At 37.6% G+C, this 20333-nt stretch overlaps 2 protein-coding genes across 3 annotated transcripts in view; one reads left to right on the forward strand and one right to left on the reverse strand.

The window, feature by feature from the left end:
• UBAC2 (UBA domain containing 2) overlaps positions 1-20333 on the reverse strand; it is a 146844-nt gene that overhangs the window by 102827 nt on the left and 23684 nt on the right. For both annotated transcript variants that reach the window (XM_010980245.3, XM_010980244.3), the window contains exons 3-4: positions 17476-17595; positions 16823-16932 (exon numbers count right to left, since the gene is read on the reverse strand). In XM_010980245.3, the coding sequence (XP_010978547.1) occupies positions 16823-16932; positions 17476-17595 (230 nt within the window). The remainder of the gene's footprint in view (positions 1-16822; positions 16933-17475; positions 17596-20333) is intronic.
• GPR18 (G protein-coupled receptor 18) lies at positions 7572-11434 on the forward strand. Its single transcript, XM_010980243.3, has 2 exons — positions 7572-7821; positions 10277-11434. The coding sequence occupies exon 2, from the start codon at positions 10311-10313 to the stop codon at positions 11304-11306; it is 996 nt and encodes a 331-aa protein (XP_010978545.1). The 5' UTR covers positions 7572-7821; positions 10277-10310; the 3' UTR covers positions 11307-11434.

The following is a 20333-nucleotide window of genomic DNA, read 5'->3' on the forward strand; positions in this document are numbered from 1 at the left end:
CATAACTCCCAGCGTAACGCTACCTCCCAGCTCTAAAAATCGAGGACTACTTATTGATCCCAAGTACAGAATTATGTTAATGCTAGAAGAATAAATCCTATGCTAGAGGCAGGCTGAAGCAGCCGGAGGGTCTGTGTCCTTCGGTCCAAACACACACACTGGCAGGCGAGCAGCGCTGCAGGGCCTTGGGGTGGGTGGAGTACGACGCACCCACTTCCTTCCCTTTTCTGTTCAGGTTCTATTCAGACAGCGTGGCTTGCTGGTGGCAAGGGGCTGTATGAACTGACTGTATGAATCATAAACTTCTCCTAAGGAACATCCATACGAAAAGAATTAACAATAAGAAGATGACATGGTTTCAAAAACTCAACTGATTTGCCCCTCGTGCCAGACCGATTTTAAGCATAAGAGGGAGAGTTCTGGTAAAGAGCAATTCTGAGTAACCGAGAGCAGTACAGGTTCATTACCAAGGAAACAAAAAGCCCGCACAATTTTTATGTCTTCCTCTGCAGGCTGATTATAATGTCTCCAGAAGGTTCTCTGCCACCAGGAAGGACAGCTCTCCCGAGAGAGGGTAGGAGAGCAAGTGACTAAGAGTGCCCTCTCGGGCTTAGGGCCTGGGCTGCCTGGACCTGGTCCGTTCTCACGGCTACACTGTCTGCCTGCTGTATACAAAAGGAAGGTTAAAGGAAAAAGGCTAAAAGTACATAGGCAAATTAGCTGGAACAATCTAACAATCTACTGGAAATGGATAAATGTCTAAAGAATAAATAAAATCAAATACGCTAAGAAGAATAAGTTGACTAAAATTTAAAATAAGATTTAATACACATATCATAGGCTATGAAATGAAGGCAAAGGCTAGGAGTTAATGGGACCCCCTCCGGATTCTGTGTGACCCTAAGTACCAACACACACACTCATGGCTCCCTGGAATGAGGTTTAACTAAATGAGTCCTGGACATGTTAAGGTTTCCATGCAGAAGATGTGAGGGCACAGACACCACGTTTATCCCACGTCTCTCACCTCCAGTCCCACACAAATTCAGAGGGAGACAAAGATAAAAAATACTCACTGCAATAGGAGTTCCTTAGAAGTGCACAATGCCAGGATGGGGGGGGGGGGGGAGTCTCTGAGAAAGCCTCTTTCAACTCTCCCCCTCTTCTAGTTGCCAAGAGTGATGATCAGAGAAATGAACTAACTCTCTTCTAATAATAACTCAGCTGATTAATTAGTAGCATAGACAGAGCTCCGGAACTGCTACCCATTCCCAGTCTGTAAAGGAGCTCTTTGCAGAAAACTGCCCTCAGCAGGAAACCCCTTTTCTTGACAATTTAGCAAAGCTACATGGTAACTAACTTTTAAATCAGGCAACACCCACCCCCTTCCCGGTCCAGGCCCTGGCACACCTTGCAAATCTTTTGATCGCACAACACCTCGTCTAACCTGTTGGTTCTCTTCATAGATCAAAGAGGTTGAAATGAAGAATAAGTAACTAGCAGATAACAAGAGCTCTTCCCTAGCGTCCCCTTAAGAAATCTCGCAGACAGACTGTGTGAACAAGACAGCATCTAAAGAAAGATCACAAGGAGTCAACAAGCCCCAATCTCAGTGATGAAATGAGATTACTTCCCCTTTCCCATCTGAAAATTTCATGGCCAAGCAGAAACATCGGAGTTGGTTTGGGAGAATGTGAGTCCACTTTCTCCCCAGGTTGCTGGCATTCTGATTAAAAGAAACTTTATTTCTACCAACAACTGCTCCTTCATATTGATTTTTGAGTGGTGCCTGAATCTGGTTAACAGTCCAGGAAAAACGTACATACGCCACAAAGTAAAAAAGAGGACATTTCAGGCAAGACAATGAGAACTAGGACTTGAGGTCTAGAACATGCACTTTACACAAGCTTATGAATGAGATGATTCAGAAATAAGACTTGAGACTCAAGGTGTTTTTAAAAAATTACTCATGGAAGCAGCTTAAAAGAATCAGATACCCAATTTCAGTTCTTGCCAATTCAACGCCCAGGCTTTTTGATATGCAATGTAACACTCTCAGAAAAGTGTAGCAAGCTGGAAAGTCCACTTGCTTCTCTCCCTTCCCCACCCTGCTCTGTTTCAGAGGCTGAGGGTAAAGATTCCATTCAAAGGCTCAAGGGCCCGCACTTCTGCTGAGTTCTGCCAATGGGAGCCCCAGAGGACCCTGAGGCCAGGGGTCCTTATTCCTCTGGTTCCTTCCTGCAAGCTTACTGCAGGCTTACTGTCCCTCAACAGAAAGTCACCACTGCTCCCCCCGCAGTTTAACTCTGCAGGGCGGGGGGCCCTCCAGATCCAGCAACCTCTCCCTTCCCTGATCTCTCTGGGCATAAGGGTGGTGAGCACAACAAGGCAACAGTCCTGCCCAAAGGTCCCCCTTTTGTCATTAGGTCCCTTTCTTTTGTCATTAGACCTTAATAAATAAGCCCTCCTTGAATTATTCTAATTTAAGCGAGCTATCTGTTTTCTACTGAGACCCTTACAGATACAAGGATAAAACAAAAACAGACAGCTTAATAAATTTTCACAGAATAAACACTCCAGTGATTAGCACTTGGGTCAATAAACAGAACTTGCCAGCATCCTGGAAGCTCTCCCATGTGTCCTCCTCACCACGTATTACATGCTCCCGCAACCTACCAAAAGGTTTTATCACCTACATATGAATCCCTATACATTTTATTTCAGTTTGGTCTGCTTTTCTGAAATTCATACAAATGGAATGGTATAATATGAATTCCTTCACATCTGGCTTTTTTCACTAAACCAGACACATGAGATTTGCCGATGTTGTTACATGTGCCTATTACATGATTCATTTTGATGGTGAAATGCATTTGTTTGTCTACACAACTGATTTATCCATTCTGCAGCTACTGAACGTCTGGGTTGTTCCTAATTTGGAGAGATCAGGAATGCTACTATGATCATTCTGATCTATGTCTCCTGGTGCACAGGAACACACATTTCTGCCTAGGAGTGGGATCTGAGGCAGAGGGTGTAATATCTTCATTTTCATACTTAATATCCAACTGTTTTCCAAATTTAAACTCCTACCAGCAACACACATGAAAAGTTCCTGTTGCTCTACACCCTCGCCAGCACTTCATGGTGTCAGTCTTTTTCATTGCAGCCATTTTGGTGAGTGGGTGATAACGTCTTATTATGGTTTTAATTTTCATTTTCCTCATTACTTATGAGGTTGAGTGTACTTACATGTTTACTGACCATTTGGATGTACCCATTTTTTGAGTGCTTAAAAGTCTTTGGCTCATTGAATGGCAGAGATCTTCCTTCTGAATTAAATTTGCGGGCCGACAGAATCCAGCTACAAAACCTTTCCTTGGGAATAGCAACTCATTAGTGAAGGATGGGGAAAGGAAAAGATGGTCTATTCACTCAGGAGACTTTTTTGGCAACAGATCAAATTACTCTTCTGATTATTCTCTATTAAGTAAGACCAACTTCAACAAAATTTACTGAAAGAAAGCACAATACCATAATACAGAAAGAGCAAAGAACGATCTCACAATCTGAGAGTCTTGAGTAAATATCGCTGGATTTACCATCCCCCCATGACTGTGTCCTCAACAAACACTGCTGTTGGCATGAAGATTAAATTCAATGATGCATATAAAGCACTGAGACCTCTGCCTGGTGATTATTCACCTCTGATAATATAGGTAAGAGTAATGGCAGAGATATTAAAAAAAAAAAACCCCAGTAACTCTTTTCAAACCAACAACCTTCAGCCTTATAGATACGCAGTTACTTTTTAGTATACAGATGACTGTATACCAAAATCCTCAATCACATACACCAGTATACAAGTTTGGGTTTAAGTAATTCAGTAACACACCTCTCATTTCTTAACCAGTACTGACTCTCCATAATACCTTTTTCTTCTCAACTGCTGCTTCACCATATTACTAGATATTTTCCCCTATAAACTCATCTCTATATATACTATCTCCTTTAACTGTGAGACCAGAATCTGTAAGAGGCAGCCAAGTACCTCACAACAACCAGAGAGCTCTACTCAATCCGCTGTCCCGGGGACCCTGATGGGCCTCCAGCCAGTCAGGGAAACGCAGACCCTGCAAACTCTTGGCCTGAGGTCCTGTAGGATTTCAGTGGATCCAGGACTGATTTCACTGCCATGTAGAAGCCTTCTCTTAAGATCTTCTAAGTAAGAGAATCTTTAATATATTTAGGGAACTCTACTTTCATTGCCAATTCAGATCTATTTTAACGGGAAGTCACTACAGCAGCTGGGGCACAAAGGCGAGGACACTCAACTCCATACCTGAAGACACTAGGCCTGGCTGGCTGGGTTCAACTTGTTTGCTATAAGTAATTGTCTGATTGTCTGAAAAATTATAAAACTGCAACAAAAATTGCCAAGGAAAGAGAATTTGGGAAATGCTAAATTTATAATACAATTTAGGAAGTGGAAAGGGGAGGTTCATACTAATTTGGCTGTGAGACTATAGCTCTAAGTTGTTGGATTTATAAATAGATTCAGACAAATAGTTTCTCAATCTTCTTTACCCTGAAACCACTAATTCAACATATCTGCCCCCAGCCAGCCAAAAAAGAGGAGTAATTTCAGATGCAAGCTTGAAAAAGAAAGGGGTAGGGGACAAAAATTCCATAACATCAAAGTGGGAGACCATTAGGGCCAAATGGTAAGATTTTCACCCAAGTTCAGAGCTCTCCCCATGTCCCTCCCCACCTCTTCTTTCTGGGGACAGGCGGTCTACCAACCACTGTGGGCACGTGTGTGCTAAGGGCCACCCATGCTGGGAAACACACAATGACACAGTGGTCCCTGAGGACTAGGATAAGCCCCACCGACGCTTCCTGTGGTAAAGAGAAATGTGTTAAGAATGAGAACTGTAATTTTATCTGTGGCACAGACTCTGATATAGGAGAATGTTCTATGATGGGGATTAACTCTGTAAGTCTGTTAACTACAGCCTTCCTAATAATTATAAAATTGGCTTAATTAAATTATATTCACTCTAAAACTGGGCTTGAGTGCTAAAAGAAAAACTCACTTAAGGTGTTTAACAACAATCAGAATTCAAAAATGGAGCTAAAACAGATTATTTCACAAAGTGAAGGGAATGCTGTGAAATCCTTCTTCTACAAGGTGAAAAATTGCTTTTCACCTTTTCACTCATATTCCAAAATAAATGAGGAAATTAAACCTGTATGAATGGCCCCTGAATGAGATAAGTTCTTCTATCTGAATAAAAAATTCATCAGGTTCAAGTATTAAAGAAGCAAACCAGACACCATAAAAGATTGATTCTTGATCCCCTGTTTACTTGCTTGCTGACAAATGGCTTGGGGGAACTTTTTTTTTCACTGAAATTCTTTTCTAGCATAAAATTATTGTGACGAGCCTGGAACACAGAGAACAATGCTAAGTGCTGCACGGTCACAGAGAGGAGGAGAGGGGGTCACTGCTGGGCTGCCTACCTCCCTGTCTGCCTTATCCCCTCAAGCAGGTCAGAGTGCCCCTGAAGCTGACACTGGGCTCAATAATTGGTCCATGACTCCCTCCATCTCTTCACCTACTCTTTCAATCACACATTCAACCAATACTGCCTGTTACACACACACGTATACAACACCTGTGAGAACTCAAGGACCTCAATTTAGCAGAGGATAAAAGGCAAGTAAACAACAATAAGACAAACACATGCCACCACCCAGGTAAGTACCCAGTGCCGAGGCACCTTGCAGGGGCGAGAACCAACAGCTTCAGAGGTCAGAGAAAACCTCCGGGAAAGGCAGCATTTAAACTGAGACTTAGGGGATAAACAGCAGCTGGCCAAGCCAAGAGATGGGGCGCGGTGGGAAGGCTGTTCCAGGCTGGTGGAACAGCATGGGGAAGGCCAGCAGGAGCAAACAGAGGAAGTCCCCTCTGGTGAAAATGGAGGGGAAGGCAAAGGGGAGCCGCCCTCAAGCTGCGCCTGTGGGGACTTCCTAGGTGCCCTTGGGTGCCTCTCTGAGAGAAAAGCATCTCCCTGTGTACAGACAAGGGGCTCCTTGAGTCCTTTATGAGTCTTAATGAGATGTATGTCATTACCCTATCTGCTGATTTCAGCAGCAGGGGGAACACTAATCAATACTCAATTGTCGAAGACTTGTCACAGGTGATGCAAAACTAAGGCAGTGAAAAGACTGGATCTGCAGAGAAGAGTTTTGCTCTGCAGAAGAAACATCAACCTCTGACCCTGCATCTGAAACGTAACTCCATGTGTTAAAAAACTGATCAGTGCAATTCAGCAAGGAGCAGATCATGACTGATGAATACATTGACGTCTTCACCTCACAACGGGAAGTCACTACAGCAGCTGGGGCACAAAGGCGAGGACACTCAACTCCATACCTGAAGACACTGGGCCTGGCTGGCTGGGTTCTTCAGGAAGTCACTGGCCCTCTCTGGGCTGCATAGGAAATAGCTGCTCTGGGTGTTGCCAACGCTTCTAAAACCCAATATTCTGGCATTATCACGATCAAAAGTACTTAATTACCAAAGGAAAAGCCTTGAAAAACTTTTACAAGTCACAGACTTACTATGGTTTTGTCTGAGGAGAAAAAAAGAGCATGTGCCCTCAAACTTAAATTAAAAAACCAAGCAGTTAATAAGCTCATGTACTTTTTAAAAGCTGACAAATCATGCATAACCAAATATAAAGATAATTAGAATTTTAGGACAAGCAAATGAAATTATGATTTTTTTTTTAAAGAAAAGAGAAGATAAAAAATTTAATGTAACTAGGCAGGCAATGATTGGTGCTGCTCACTTCCCCTTTTGCTGCTTTCATTTCCCTTCTTGGGTTAAAATACTCCTAATATGTAAATCATTCCACTAAAGACTTCCAGAGTCCTGTCTCAGCAATTTGTAGGGATAATTATGCAAGAATTATTTCTAGATTTCCATGTGACAGAAAAGGGATACAAAGCACTGGGGACTTAAAAAATAGAGCAAGTGGGTTAATGTATATGCAAAGCAGAAGCAAATAATTGAAGATCCCAAAATTTTAACCGTTTAGAAATGCTTTAGCAGTAAAAGTGGATATTCTATAATTTTACTAAAGAGTTAACTCTATTTGAGAGTTACTAAGTTCCAGGTTAGCACCTGGATTTTTCTGGTTTAGAGTCTTCAATCCTATCAAGATAGGTATTATCTCTATTTTAACTCTATGGAAACTAAAGAGGAACAGAGGCTCAGAGTGCTTAAGCAACTAGACAAAGTCACACAGCTTAGAAAATGAAGAAGTTATACTATGAATTCCATTCTAGTCAACATCATTTCTCATTCTCCTTCAACAGATGATGCAGACTTAAAGCATCAAAGTAAACAAATTGAAGACATTTCCCCCCTTTTGTATGATTCTCTTAAATATACGCCATCATTTCCAAACGAGCTTATGCTAAGCATGACTTCATAAACAAATCATTTGTGAAAGAGAAAAACCACATCCAGGGTAAAGTCATAAGTTGAAAAGACCTTATTTCAGAGAGCACTTCCTGAAAGAGACAAAGCAGCAATTACAGCTGAACAAGTTACCAACTCCTATACACAGTATTATACTTGAAAGAACTTTTTAAAGCAACAGAAGCGCCTACAACACAAGAAATACAGTATTTCTTAAATATACCATTTCTAGAAAGAGCTATTTTAATACAAGCAACTCAAAGATCTTTTACAGAACTGAGTATATGGGAAAATGTTCCTCTCTAACACAGCCTTTTAATGGACAGGAGGTAAGTAGCACTTAATTAACTTCATCACAGATTATCACAAGTAATGCTATACTTACTAAATCTCAAAATCTTTGTTTTATTTTAATAATACAGTACTGAAACTATGTTAGTGAAGGACTTTCAAATGGAGTATGCTGTCATTTTCCTGCATTACTAATACGATTTTTCATTAACTTTCAATATTGTTTTACATTGACAGTAAATGTAATATTTTTCAACTTAAAAGAAAATGTTGATATGATATAAGTTATCTTTAGAGAGTCTCCGTCACTTGGTTTCATTACATTGTTTGTTTCACAGAATGTACTTAATGGCTATATATAGCTAATTATGGACTCAAATATTCAAAATGCTGACTTAAAAGCCAATCACTTTTCAATATTTATCCAAAAATGTATCTGGGTGCCCAGAATGCAACCTGTACTGATATTGCCTTTAAAACACACACATTAGGCATATTTTATTCAGTCTTAAGCAGATGAACACAAGTGTTGAAGACATGAAGACAGCTTGACCTCAATGAAGAGAAAAAGATTCACTAAAAAATGGTTTGTAAGTATGGAATTTCTGTGACAAAATTTAGGGATGAGGATGAGTGGAGGGAGTTCTGATACAATATTAAAAGAGAAAAAAGGGTACAAAATTTCATTTATCTTACAATTGCTACTATTTAAAAATTCACTGAAAGTTAAAAATAAGAGTCAAGCCTCTAAAATTATTTTTCTTTGTATGATACTGAAGATTTAATTTTCTATGTAGTTTTTTCATTTGGTAGAAGTTAATATCTTAGTCACACCAATCCTTGGAAAGTTTAATTAATACAGGCTTTTAAATATATAGAGTTCTACTCCGAAATCATATTTAACCTAAATATCTGGCAAACTAGCTGGAGTCAGAGAGGTAGGAGGGAAAAGAGGGAAGGGAAAACAAGCTCATATCTTGTGTTTATCCATAGCAATTGCTCAAATTAATTTTAAATTACCAACCGTCCATGATGCCACTAACCAGATGGCTAATCTCCCCCCAAGTTTTCACTAAAGAGAGATGCAGGGCTAAATGAGAGAAAGCCCATTCTGCAAAGTGACATTTTTGAAGGAAACTTTTCTTACGCCTCCATATTTCACAGGGGATGCCATAAGGTTCCATCTCTTTGTAGAGTCTATTTTTAAAGTCACTGTTGTTGGCGTTGCATCGTGGGTGATGGAAGTTTCACACGGGGGTGGGAGGGTGGTCAATGATATTTACAATCACAACTAAATGCCTTTCCATTAGAAATGGACACTTTGGGGGGGGGTAGAAATTAGTTTCTGCAACACATAAAGTTATTGAGTGACTTCATTAATAACTACTTCTCTTTGATATTCCTTTTTTAAATTAAATTTGACAAATAATACTTCAGCTCCTGTATCTGTGTAGCATGAGGGCATGAAAGTCACTATACTAGCAATATCTTATTCTCAAGGTGTTGCTCTCTGTGCATCACTGCAGCAGGGAAACCCACTTCCAGGACACTGGTAAACACCATCCAGAAGACCCAGCATTAGGCACTCCCAACTGTGCATTAAAAACTAGCTCATCTATTGTTCTAAGAGTCAAGTTCATGATCTGCAGACCACGGAACAAGACACCACAGTTTCTAGACCTATGATAATTTAGAGAGACCATGATGCTATGTTTGCCACTTGAAAAAAAAACAGGTTTAATGGACAACTAAGCAAGCCCTCATTGACAAATTAGAGTAGATGCTGTTGGTCACCTTGCCCAAGGTTCCTTCCTTCACTCATCCATCAATTCACCAAATATTACTTAATGAGTACCTATTATGTACTCACTAGGCAGTTGGGATTTGCAGTAAAAAGAAAAAGTTTTTGCTCTCAGAAGAGAATTACTGTGAATATTCAGTAATCAACCAGTTATATGGTTCCTTTATTAGTTTTCTAATACATATTTTATATATTAAAATTATATTTAATGAGTAAAAATTCATTACTTGGACATTACTAATCTAGGTTACCAAATATTAAAACAGCAGGAAGATGATAAAAGGTGGCAAACTACTTTGTACGATGCAAAATTCAGAATGGCCTTTCCCCAGTTAGCCCCAATCAAAGGATATCTACTATAGGAACGACTGCTACTCAATTTCACACTAGAGGGAAAAAAATCATAAAGAAAATGTTATTCTTTGGGGAAGAAGGGAGGTGGGGAGGGAGAGAAGAAAATGAATACATCTGCCAGTGCACTATGACACGCCAGACTATTTTAACAGGTTGGCACGTATTAGTAACAGTACCTAGGGAGTGTACTTCTGAATAAATACTGAGACACATATATTGACTCCACGACATAAAGTCCTCTCAAAATTACAATCCACTGCCATGCCAAGTCAAGTCTGAGAATGTTAAGCATTTATTTTTTAACAAAAGGTTTTATGCCTCCTATTCTTATTTTACAGTTTCTAAGTGTCATGCCCACCAACAAGCTCTAAGATGACCACCCCTCACAATCAAGCTCAACCTGGCCCTTCTAACAACTCACATCCAGATGAATACAAAATCGCAGCCCTTGTCTTCTACAGTTGTATCTTCGTCATTGGACTATTTGTTAATGTCACTGCCTTATGGGTTTTCAGTTGTACCACCAAGAAGAGAACCACTGTGACCATCTACATGATGAACGTGGCGTTACTGGACTTAATATTTATAATGAGCTTACCTTTTCGAATGTTTTATTATGCAAAAGGTGAATGGCCCTTTGGAGAGTACTTCTGCCAGATCCTTGGCGCTCTCACAGTGTTTTACCCAAGTATTGCTCTATGGCTTCTTGCTTTCATTAGTGCCGACAGATACATGGCCATTGTACAGCCAAAATACGCCAAGGAACTTAAAAACACATTCAAGGCCGTGCTAGCGTGTGTGGGAGTCTGGATAATGACCCTGACCACCACTATTCCACTCCTGCTGCTCTATGAAGACCCAGATAAAGCCTCCACGCCCCCCACCTGCCTCAAAATTTCTGACATCATCCACTTAAAAGCTGTTAACGTGCTGAACTTCACACGACTGATATTTTTCTTCTTGATTCCTCTGTTCATCATGATTGGGTGCTACTTGGTCATTATTCACAGTCTCCTTCACGGTAAGACATCTAAGCTGAAACCCAAAGTCAAAGAGAAGTCTATAAGGATCATCATCACGCTCATGGTGCAGGTGCTCGTCTGCTTCACACCTTTCCACATCTGCTTCGCTTCCCTGATGCTGGGAGGGGACGAGAACAGATACAACCCCTGGGCAGCCTTCACCACCTTCCTCATGAACCTCAGCACCTGTCTGGATGTGATTCTCTACTACATTGTTTCGAAACAATTTCAGGCTCGGGTCATCAGCGTCATGCTATACCGCAATTACCTTCGGAGCGTGCGCAGAAAAAGCTTCCGCTCAGGTAGCTTACGCTCACTAAGCAATGTGAACAGTGAAATGTTATGAACTGTTAAATGTTTTTGTCTTCAACCTCTTTAAATTCACTTTACTAATCTTAGGGTCAATAGGTATTCTGTATGCTATTATCAAGTCCCTTCTCTCCTGAAAAAAAAAAATAAACTTTAAAAATTTTTCCTCTTTTGTGGGACCTTATTATTGTGGCAGCATAATTAAATATACTGATGTATTCTAATAAATTCACTATTTTTAAAATTTGCATAAAACATTTTCATCAGTCATTGGAAGAAAAACATCTAATCTGTGTTTCGTATCTAAATACAGCTGACTTAACTTTTGGGATTTAATTCTATGAGCAAGTGAGTCATGATGTCAGTCAAGCCAGCAGGCAAAATAATCAAGCTACTGTTTGAAATAAATTGACTGAATTATTTCTAACTAGATGCAGTTCCCTTTGGTTTAATTTACACTCAGAATTGGTGGTCTAAACCCAGTATTTTGTGTTCTAAACACCAAACTCCCAGGATTCCTGCACAAGCAACTGTGTTCAACTCATCACTGTTACCTGCTCCAGAGCAAAATTCTCAGGACCAAGCATCTGAGGGGGCCTGTAAAGCTCATGGCCATCAGCTCTCCCCTACTCTGCATTCTCCTCTGGAAATGACTACAACCATTCAATAAACACTTACTGAGAGCCTACTCTGCACCAGACTTACTGTGCACCACACTCTACTTAAGACCATTGGAGGAAACCTAACCCAAGATCCTATTTCTGCCCAATATCCAGGTTCATTCCTATGACACGATGTTTGTACTATATGGTGAAATATCTTCCTCCATTAGAAATAACTAATCAGTTTGTTCTTCTTAGGCAACAAAACATCACATTACAAAAGAGTCTGATTTTCTCCCAGGCCATATGTCACAGTATAAATAGCACCAGTCAGGGACTTTGGATTCTTATTCTAGCCTTGTCATTTAATTTCCCCTAAAAAGTAACAAACCAAGTACTTCTCCATTTAAAAAGGAAAGGAAGTAAACTATAATCTATAAATATATTATTCTAAACATTATGGAAGTACACAAATGAGTCAACCATAACTTCCTCTTTGCTAAATCACCTGTATTACTCTTAACATAATCATCTCCTAATAGGACTAAGAATCAAATAAATCCATTGGCTATAAATAGATTTCTATAATATGGGCAAATTCATATTCTTAAAAAAAAAGAAAAAGAAAAGATAAAAGAAAAGATAAACACAAAGGAGCCCAATCATAAAACAGCATTTTAGTATTAGAAGATCCCTTAGATGATCCTCCAGATTAATCCTTTTGTTTTAAACACAAAGAAAATGACATTCAAAGAGGTTATATGACTTGCTCAGCTAAAGGACCAGGATTAGAAACCACGTTCAGTACTCCTTTCATATCAACCACCAATTTTTCAATAATAAAAAGCAAACAAGCTTACAGAATGTAAACATCCTCATAGCTACATATGGTAAAGGAGCTAAGATGGTACTGAGATGTCGTTCCTCAACAAAGAGAAAACTGTTTAAAGTTTTGAATAGTTAAGTGTGCAAGATGCTTTAATAAATATCATTAAATGAGTAATTATTTCTAAAACAAGGGAAATAACTCTTGTATTTGATATGTAGGCTCATGGTGTATGTATACAGTCATTGCCTACTCATAACTCTACAGATGAATCTGCTCTTACATAATTTTTTAAATGACAAGTTCTCTGCAATGACTTTTCCTGATGAAAAGAACTGGAGAGCAATAAAACCCAACAAAGTGAAAATGTATGTCATGGTTCTCACAATAAAACTTTAGATAATCTAAAACACAGTTAATTTAAAAATGTCATTCAGCATTATAATCAGACACATTTTAATATGATATGTAAAAATTCAAAATTCCACTTACTCTCGAGGTATCTGATTCTGGGAAACAATACAATATCCACATGTAAATACTAACAATGAAAAAATAACAGGTCTATAAGTACAGGTGTGTGATAAGCATGGGTTACTAGAAGCAACTAATACATACAGCGTCTACTAATGGAGCTGTCATTACTTTCAAAACCTACTGGTTACATTTTCTGAATTTCAAATAACAGCCATAAGAATCCATCATATGCCAGGCGTAATTTCTTTGTAAAGCACTATAAAAAAAGATGAAAGGTCTATGGTTCAAAGACCTCCCCTTATAGTCTTAAGGGGTTACACTGTAACCAAGACTATCCCTTCAACATTACTGAAAAAAGGCAACGAGTACATGAAGTAAAAATAGTTCCCCCTCCGTGAGCTAGCAGGGTGGCATGGGAGGGCCGGATAATGATAATGACGATCCAATGCAATAAATGCTAATAGGTATCTTAACAACTTTGTTGGAATATAAATAAAAGGACAATTAACCCTGCCAAAGGGCAACAGGGTGCAGAAAGGAAACCAAGTTAAGCACATGAATACAGATACACAGAACATTAAGAAGGCTGAATGACCAACGGGGGAGTGGCTTGAAATACTGCACTAGGGTCAGATTACGAGGGTTTTGAAAGGAAAGGAAAAAAAAACAATATATGGAGTGGGGCTGTTGCTACTGCTAAGATATTTGTGCAGATGAGCTTATTTCATTCCCTCCACTGCCCTGCGAAGTACAGAGTGTGGCCCCCAATTTACATAGGAGGGTCATCTACAAACTGAGCTTAGGAAATGGAACCTGAGAGGCGTAACTTGCTCGAGACGACACACAAGTAATACATGGCAGAGCTGGAATCTCAGATAAATCTGGTCTATGTGATTCGCACTATTCCGGACTGCCATGATGCCACCTTGGGGGAGTTTGATTTTTATTCTGAAGCAAATGAGGATTTAAAGGTTTTTAAGTGGATGAGCCAACTTGTATTTTAGAAGGACAACTTCTGAAAACAGTGCATGAAATGCTCTGAAATTGATAGGAAGAGTAATTGGAGAATTACTGCCAAAAATCTAGACAGGAAAAGACCAGTTAAGACTGAGATAAGGACAGCAGGGGTCGAGAACATGGGATGAACAGATGAATTTGACGGGACTCTGAATTAATAAGACTTGATGTCCTACTCCAATGATGAGAAAAGAGAAAGATTTCCAGCTTGAGTGACTGAGTAGATGGAAATACCATTAATTAAAATAGAAAGTACAGAAGGAGGGGGAGATGAAAGTACAGAAGGAGAGGTGATCAGAAGAGGTTAAGAGCTTCTGAATATGACGAATTTTCTTTGAGTCTTAGAAGTCATTAGGATATATGACTGAAGGATCAGGAAAGTAATATGGACTAGAAATAGAGTGCTGGGAAACAAACTGTATGTCAGATGTCAACTATAGCTGACGTCATGGGAGTGGACAAGATGGCCCAGAGAAAGCACCTGGAGTAAGCTTGAGAAAGGGGCTGCAACTAGTAAGGAAGGTCAAAAAGGACCAGGAGACAGTAGTGTCCTAGGATCAAGGGAGCAGGTTATTTCATGAAATAATGGGAGGTCAAAAGCATTCAATGTGCTACTGAAGGGTCAAATAAGATAAGTGAAAATAAGCCACTGGTTTTAGAAATTGGTTGGTTACTGGTAACCTTTATATGAGAAGTTTTAACAGTGGTGAGGTTAGGAAAAAAAAGGGAGAGAATTAAATAGGAAGTGAAGAATTCTAGGGAGTGCAGATAAATTTGGCATTGATGAGAAAGAAAAAGGTAACATGTTATACGGAAAACAGTGCAAATTATAAAACACTCTGACTAAAAAGAGACTGTTTCCTCTCCTGAGTTTTTGAAGCTTTGTTATCATCAAAAAAAAGATATATTTACAAAATGCAAAATTTATTTATTGAAGTAAAGATTTATGTTCCAAGAAGTTCTCTATGTTTGAGAACACTTTAAGACTCAAAATAGCCACACTGTAATGATTCATGATTTAAAAAGGAAAGAGAAATATATTATCATTCAGGTGATGTCTGAATTAACATTCCATTGTCTTTCAAAGGGCACCCTATAACTTTTGAACTTACTCAAGTTTCCAATTCTTGCTACAAATTAAGGTTTAAATAGATAAATGCCTCTTGGCCTTAAGTATAAGCACTGCCACCAACTTCAAAATTGAATCAATCTTCCTTCTATACACCTGTTAGGATTCCATAAAGAAAATGCCATTCATACAAAGAAATTACGGTCATTCAACTCTGTGTGCAATAGGGAAAAAAAGGTCACAAGACAAGAGAACACTGTAAATAAGAATTAAAAGCTATGTTATGACTTATCCTCGAAATTTATCCTAACACAAACACACGATACAAATAACCCTTCCGTAACTCAGTAGGCCTTACAAAGAACCAAAAAAGAATTGGCCTGGATGAGAAATGTTTGGGGGAAAAGCAGTGATTTAGTAACGCTGTTTCTTTTCAGAATAAACATGGAATCATTCCTAATGACTATACTATTTTCCACAATAGAAGAGGATGCAAACTAAACTTCTCAGTCTAATTGCAATTACAGCCCATGGAACTCAAAAACTGTATGATAATTATGACACAGAACTTTATCTGTCACCATTAAAATATTACTCAGAATCATATATTATTAAAACAGCTAAAGATCGACACTCATGCACACAATTCAGTAACATGCACACAATTCAGTAAATCCCATAAAGGGCAGCTGTGATCAAAAATATTAACAATGTAAGTGTGAAAGCTATTAGATCATTAACCATATTTTAAAATAGAGACCAAGGTGAATTTGAATCACGATACATGCAACTGTCTAACAGTTCTCAAAAGAAGATTAATGAAAATTAAATTAAAAGGCTGAAGCTATTACACACAGAATTTTAACTACCTGGTATCTTTATTTCATAGGACCTCATCTCTCACATACAATCTCAGATACTTAATTCAGAGATGCTTTAAGGTCATTTATACGTGCTTATAACTCTGCTCACAGACAGTAGTTATTTCATAAATTAATACTTTTTTGTTTTGTTTTAAAAGAAGACCAACATAACATGAAAGCACAGACAGTCCGAGTTAGGTCACACACCGCAGGTTGGCTTCAAAGTTGTAACCTACATATTGTTTTCTTTTATCTTTGGTGAAAGTATATAAACAGTATCACTTTTAAAAAGCAGCATTCTTCAGAAGCTTAACTTCAGATAAATTAATTTTGTTTCCTAATCTAATCTAATTGAGTTTTGCATTTTTTGTGTTTAATTCATTCACAAAGTTACAAAGACAAAATTTCACTACAAAAACACAATTCTATCCTCAGGACCAGAACAAGAAATTAATTAAAAATTCTCTAAAATATGAGTTTTTAAAGCTGAAAAAAAAAAAAAAAAAAGAGTGCATGTAAAATAAATTGTTTCCAGAACGTAATGAAAATGTAAGTATATACTGGATTTTTTACAGGTAATATAAATTTTACTATATCCAGAAGTTTTAAAAATATTCTTGTACTGACTTTCACATACAATAATGCTTTATATCAGATTTAAGCAGTTATGAATTAAGGTAATCTTTGAGAGCTACTTACAATCCAGAAGGCAAATTCCTGGCTGCAGTGATACCAAATGAATACCACACAGCTTCAACAAGGATGAAGTCACCCACGGCTGACAAAACCCAGGAACCCAGTAAAAAGGACTGAAAATAAAATAGGAAGAACATTACAGAGAGGAACCTTCTAAAAATAAACTAATTTTAATTAATTAGTACCAGCTCAGGTATATATATATACTTTTAAGTTTGTTTTTGTTCAAACAGACTTTTCAAAATGAGGGAGTAAAACAATATTGGTCAAATGTATTAACTTCCATAATTTCTAAGTATGTTAAAAAAAGATATTTACAGTATGATTTATTTTTACAAGTAACACACAAACCATTAAGCAAAATAAGTGATTAGAATTTTACTAAAGTAAAAATCCTAATTAAAATTTTTATTGCCTACTCACTAATATTATCTGTTATCATTATCATTATTATTATTTTGTTATGCTAGTGGCTTAAATTTAAAATTTTTCTCTGGTTATTGTCCATGCTCCAAACCAGACTGAGGATCATGTAATTAAAAGATAACTGTCAATAATAACATCAAGCTAAATAAAATAAAATTATTGCAAAATAAGAAAACAAAAACATTTTTTCTGTAATCTAAGTAACAAAGGGAAAATACATAAAAACTTACTGCAAATTTTCTGCTTCCATATCTTCTTTCAAATATTCTAAAATTATAAATAAGCAGACTACTGCAGAAAGTATCTTTCAAATCAAGGCAAATTATTCTTCCACATATCAACCTCCAGATCTAGATGGGGATTTAAAAATAGCAAATAGGAGTAAAAATTGTTCAGATCTCTTCCACAGCAAATTTATTGTGTTTATTTTATACTGCTTATTTATTATACTCTAAGCAAACTAATGTCACACACAAAAAAGTTGAACTACATATGTGATTTCCCTAGGAAATGAGCTTGACCCTCTCAGACTAAAAATTCCTTTCATATAATGGTACTCAAAAATTTTGTGTTTATTATAATAGAATGTGTTCTCATTAAAATAACAAAAAATTTTCTTAAAAAATTTTTAAACTGTGTTTAGTAAAATTTCAAAAATCATATATATGAGCTGGAATGAAAGGCTACCAGATGTTTATTTTTATGTTACTAAATAAAACAAACTTGTATCTGAAAAGCAACTTAGGGATAAACCCAAAATATACATTTCTGAGCTTAATTTTAATGATCAACCTACTTCATAGCAACTTTGTACAAGGCAATTTATGACAACTGTTGTTAAATATTACTAATTTGAAATTTTTAGCTAACTTAGTTTATTTAAATCATTCTGGTTTAGGTGAAAAACATATAAAGGGATATAGAAAGGAAAAACAGTCATTCAAAGGCTACTCAAACTATTGAGTCTTCTTAAATATTTTCCATATTTTGAAAGATAAAGCTAGTAACATCTGCAAAATATTCTGATCTTATTTCCCTTTCACAATTACCTTACAAAATAGGTAAAACAGCTACTTTTAGATTTTTTTTACAAAATAGGTAAAACAGAAATCCTATCTCTTTTTTGGTATTTTTATTTTGATAAAATAAACAAAATGTATCATTTTAATTATTTATAAGTGTACAAATTCAGTGGCATTAAGAACATTCACAGTGTTGTACACCCATCACCAGAACTGATTCATCATCCCAAACAGAAACTCTGTACCCATGACACAATAGCTCCCCATTCTCTACTCTCCTCAGCCCCTGGTAACCATTATTCTGCTTTCTGTCTCTATGAATTTGACTACTCTAGGTACCTCAAATAAGTGGAATCATACAGTATTTGTCTTTTTGTACCTGGCTTATTTATTTCACTTAGCATAGTGTCTTCAAGGTTCATGTTGAAGTATGTATTGAAAGTTCATTGCTTTTAATGGTTAAATAATAATCCATATACATATATGCCACATTTTAAAAATCCATTTATCTGTTAATGGACATTTGAATTGTTTCCACCTTTTGGCTAATTGTGAGTAATACTGTTATGAACATTTGTAACATCTGTATACTTTGTTTTATTGAGCTTCATTTTATTTTGCAGATACTGTGTTTTTCACAAATTGAAGGTTTGTGGCAACCCAGTATCGAGCAAATCTATCAATGCCTTTTTTCCAACAGCATTTGCTCACATCCTGTCTCTGTGTCACATTTTGGTAATTCTCACAATACTTCAAACTCTTCCATTATTATTATATGTGTTATGGTGATCTGTGATCAATGATCTTTGATGTTACTATTGTAAAGAGATTACTCACTGAAGGTTCAGATGATGGTTAGCATTTTTTAGCAATAAAGTATTTTTAATTAAGGTATATACATTGTCTTTTTAGACATAATGTTATGAAACACTTAAACAGACTACACTCTAGTGTAAACGTAACTTTTATTTGCACTGGGAAACCAAAAAGTTCACGTGACTTGCTTTATTTTCACGATATGGAAACAAACCCGCAATATCTACAAGATACGCCAGTATTGACTCTGTCTTAAGATAAGGAAAATGAAGCAGAAAGTATTTTACTTGTATAACGTCATACACCCATGCTCTTGCCAAAAGAAGTAATAACAAGAATACAAATGAGAAAATGAACCATCCCAACTGTCAAAACATTTTTACATCTGTCTCTGTTTCAAGCAAGACATCAGGCTGTCTTTGTCATCAGTGTACTCCAATCTGTGGGGGCCCTGGACTGGTTCAGGGGCAGCTACTAGAGTTCACTTTACCTGCCCATTGAGCTGAAATGGGGGTGGCTGCCTACAAATCTGTGTTAAGGTCATAACTGGGTTCAAGGAGAAACAGCACCATGATCAATTAGCAATGACCATGGACACACATGTGGAATCCAGGTAACATCTTCAAACTAAATCTCTTTCCTCCCTCAGAAATTCCATAACTTTGCACCATAATCACATTGAAACTTTGGGCCAGCATATACTACCATCAGTATGACCAAAGGAGGAGTGTGCATGAGAGCACTTTGTAACAAGCTGCCCAGTACTTGACAAATGTAAGATGATGCTGTCATCTTTACAGAACAGCAGATGCAGAAACCATGAAAGACACATTTAGAGTTCTAACACAAGTGTTTATTCAGGGCTAAGCCCAAAGAGCCGCTAGGAAAATCTAGAAGATTAAGGAAATTAAGGCTTCATGACTGTAAACAAAACAAACTGGGTTTACAGAGCCCCATTTTTTGTTTATTTTTTCAGCTAATGACACATAAAACTAGAAGCTACACTTTGAAATAATTTGTGTTTTGTTACTATGCCAAGTACACAAAAATCTGAGACCTTTCTGAGAAGAAACCACCAGGTATTGCTACGAAGGTGACTGCTCCCTGAGAAGACTGATCAACAAAGCACTGCTTCTGCATTTCAACCTGCAGAACACTAAGGGCAGGACCTTCCCACTGCCAAAATCTGGGAGAGTCTAACTCACAAGATAAAGCCCTTCATCTGCTGCCCTCCCGTCCGTATCCAACCT

Source organism: Camelus dromedarius, chromosome 13 (genome assembly GCF_036321535.1).
Source record: "Camelus dromedarius isolate mCamDro1 chromosome 13, mCamDro1.pat, whole genome shotgun sequence".
Lineage (NCBI taxonomy): Eukaryota > Metazoa > Chordata > Mammalia > Artiodactyla > Camelidae > Camelus > Camelus dromedarius.

Bases quoted from the DNA above. Each gene is read 5' to 3' on its own strand.
- GPR18 (XM_010980243.3), top strand. From the start codon at position 10,311: ATGACCACCCCTCACAATCAAGCTCAACCTGGCCCTTCTAACAACTCA.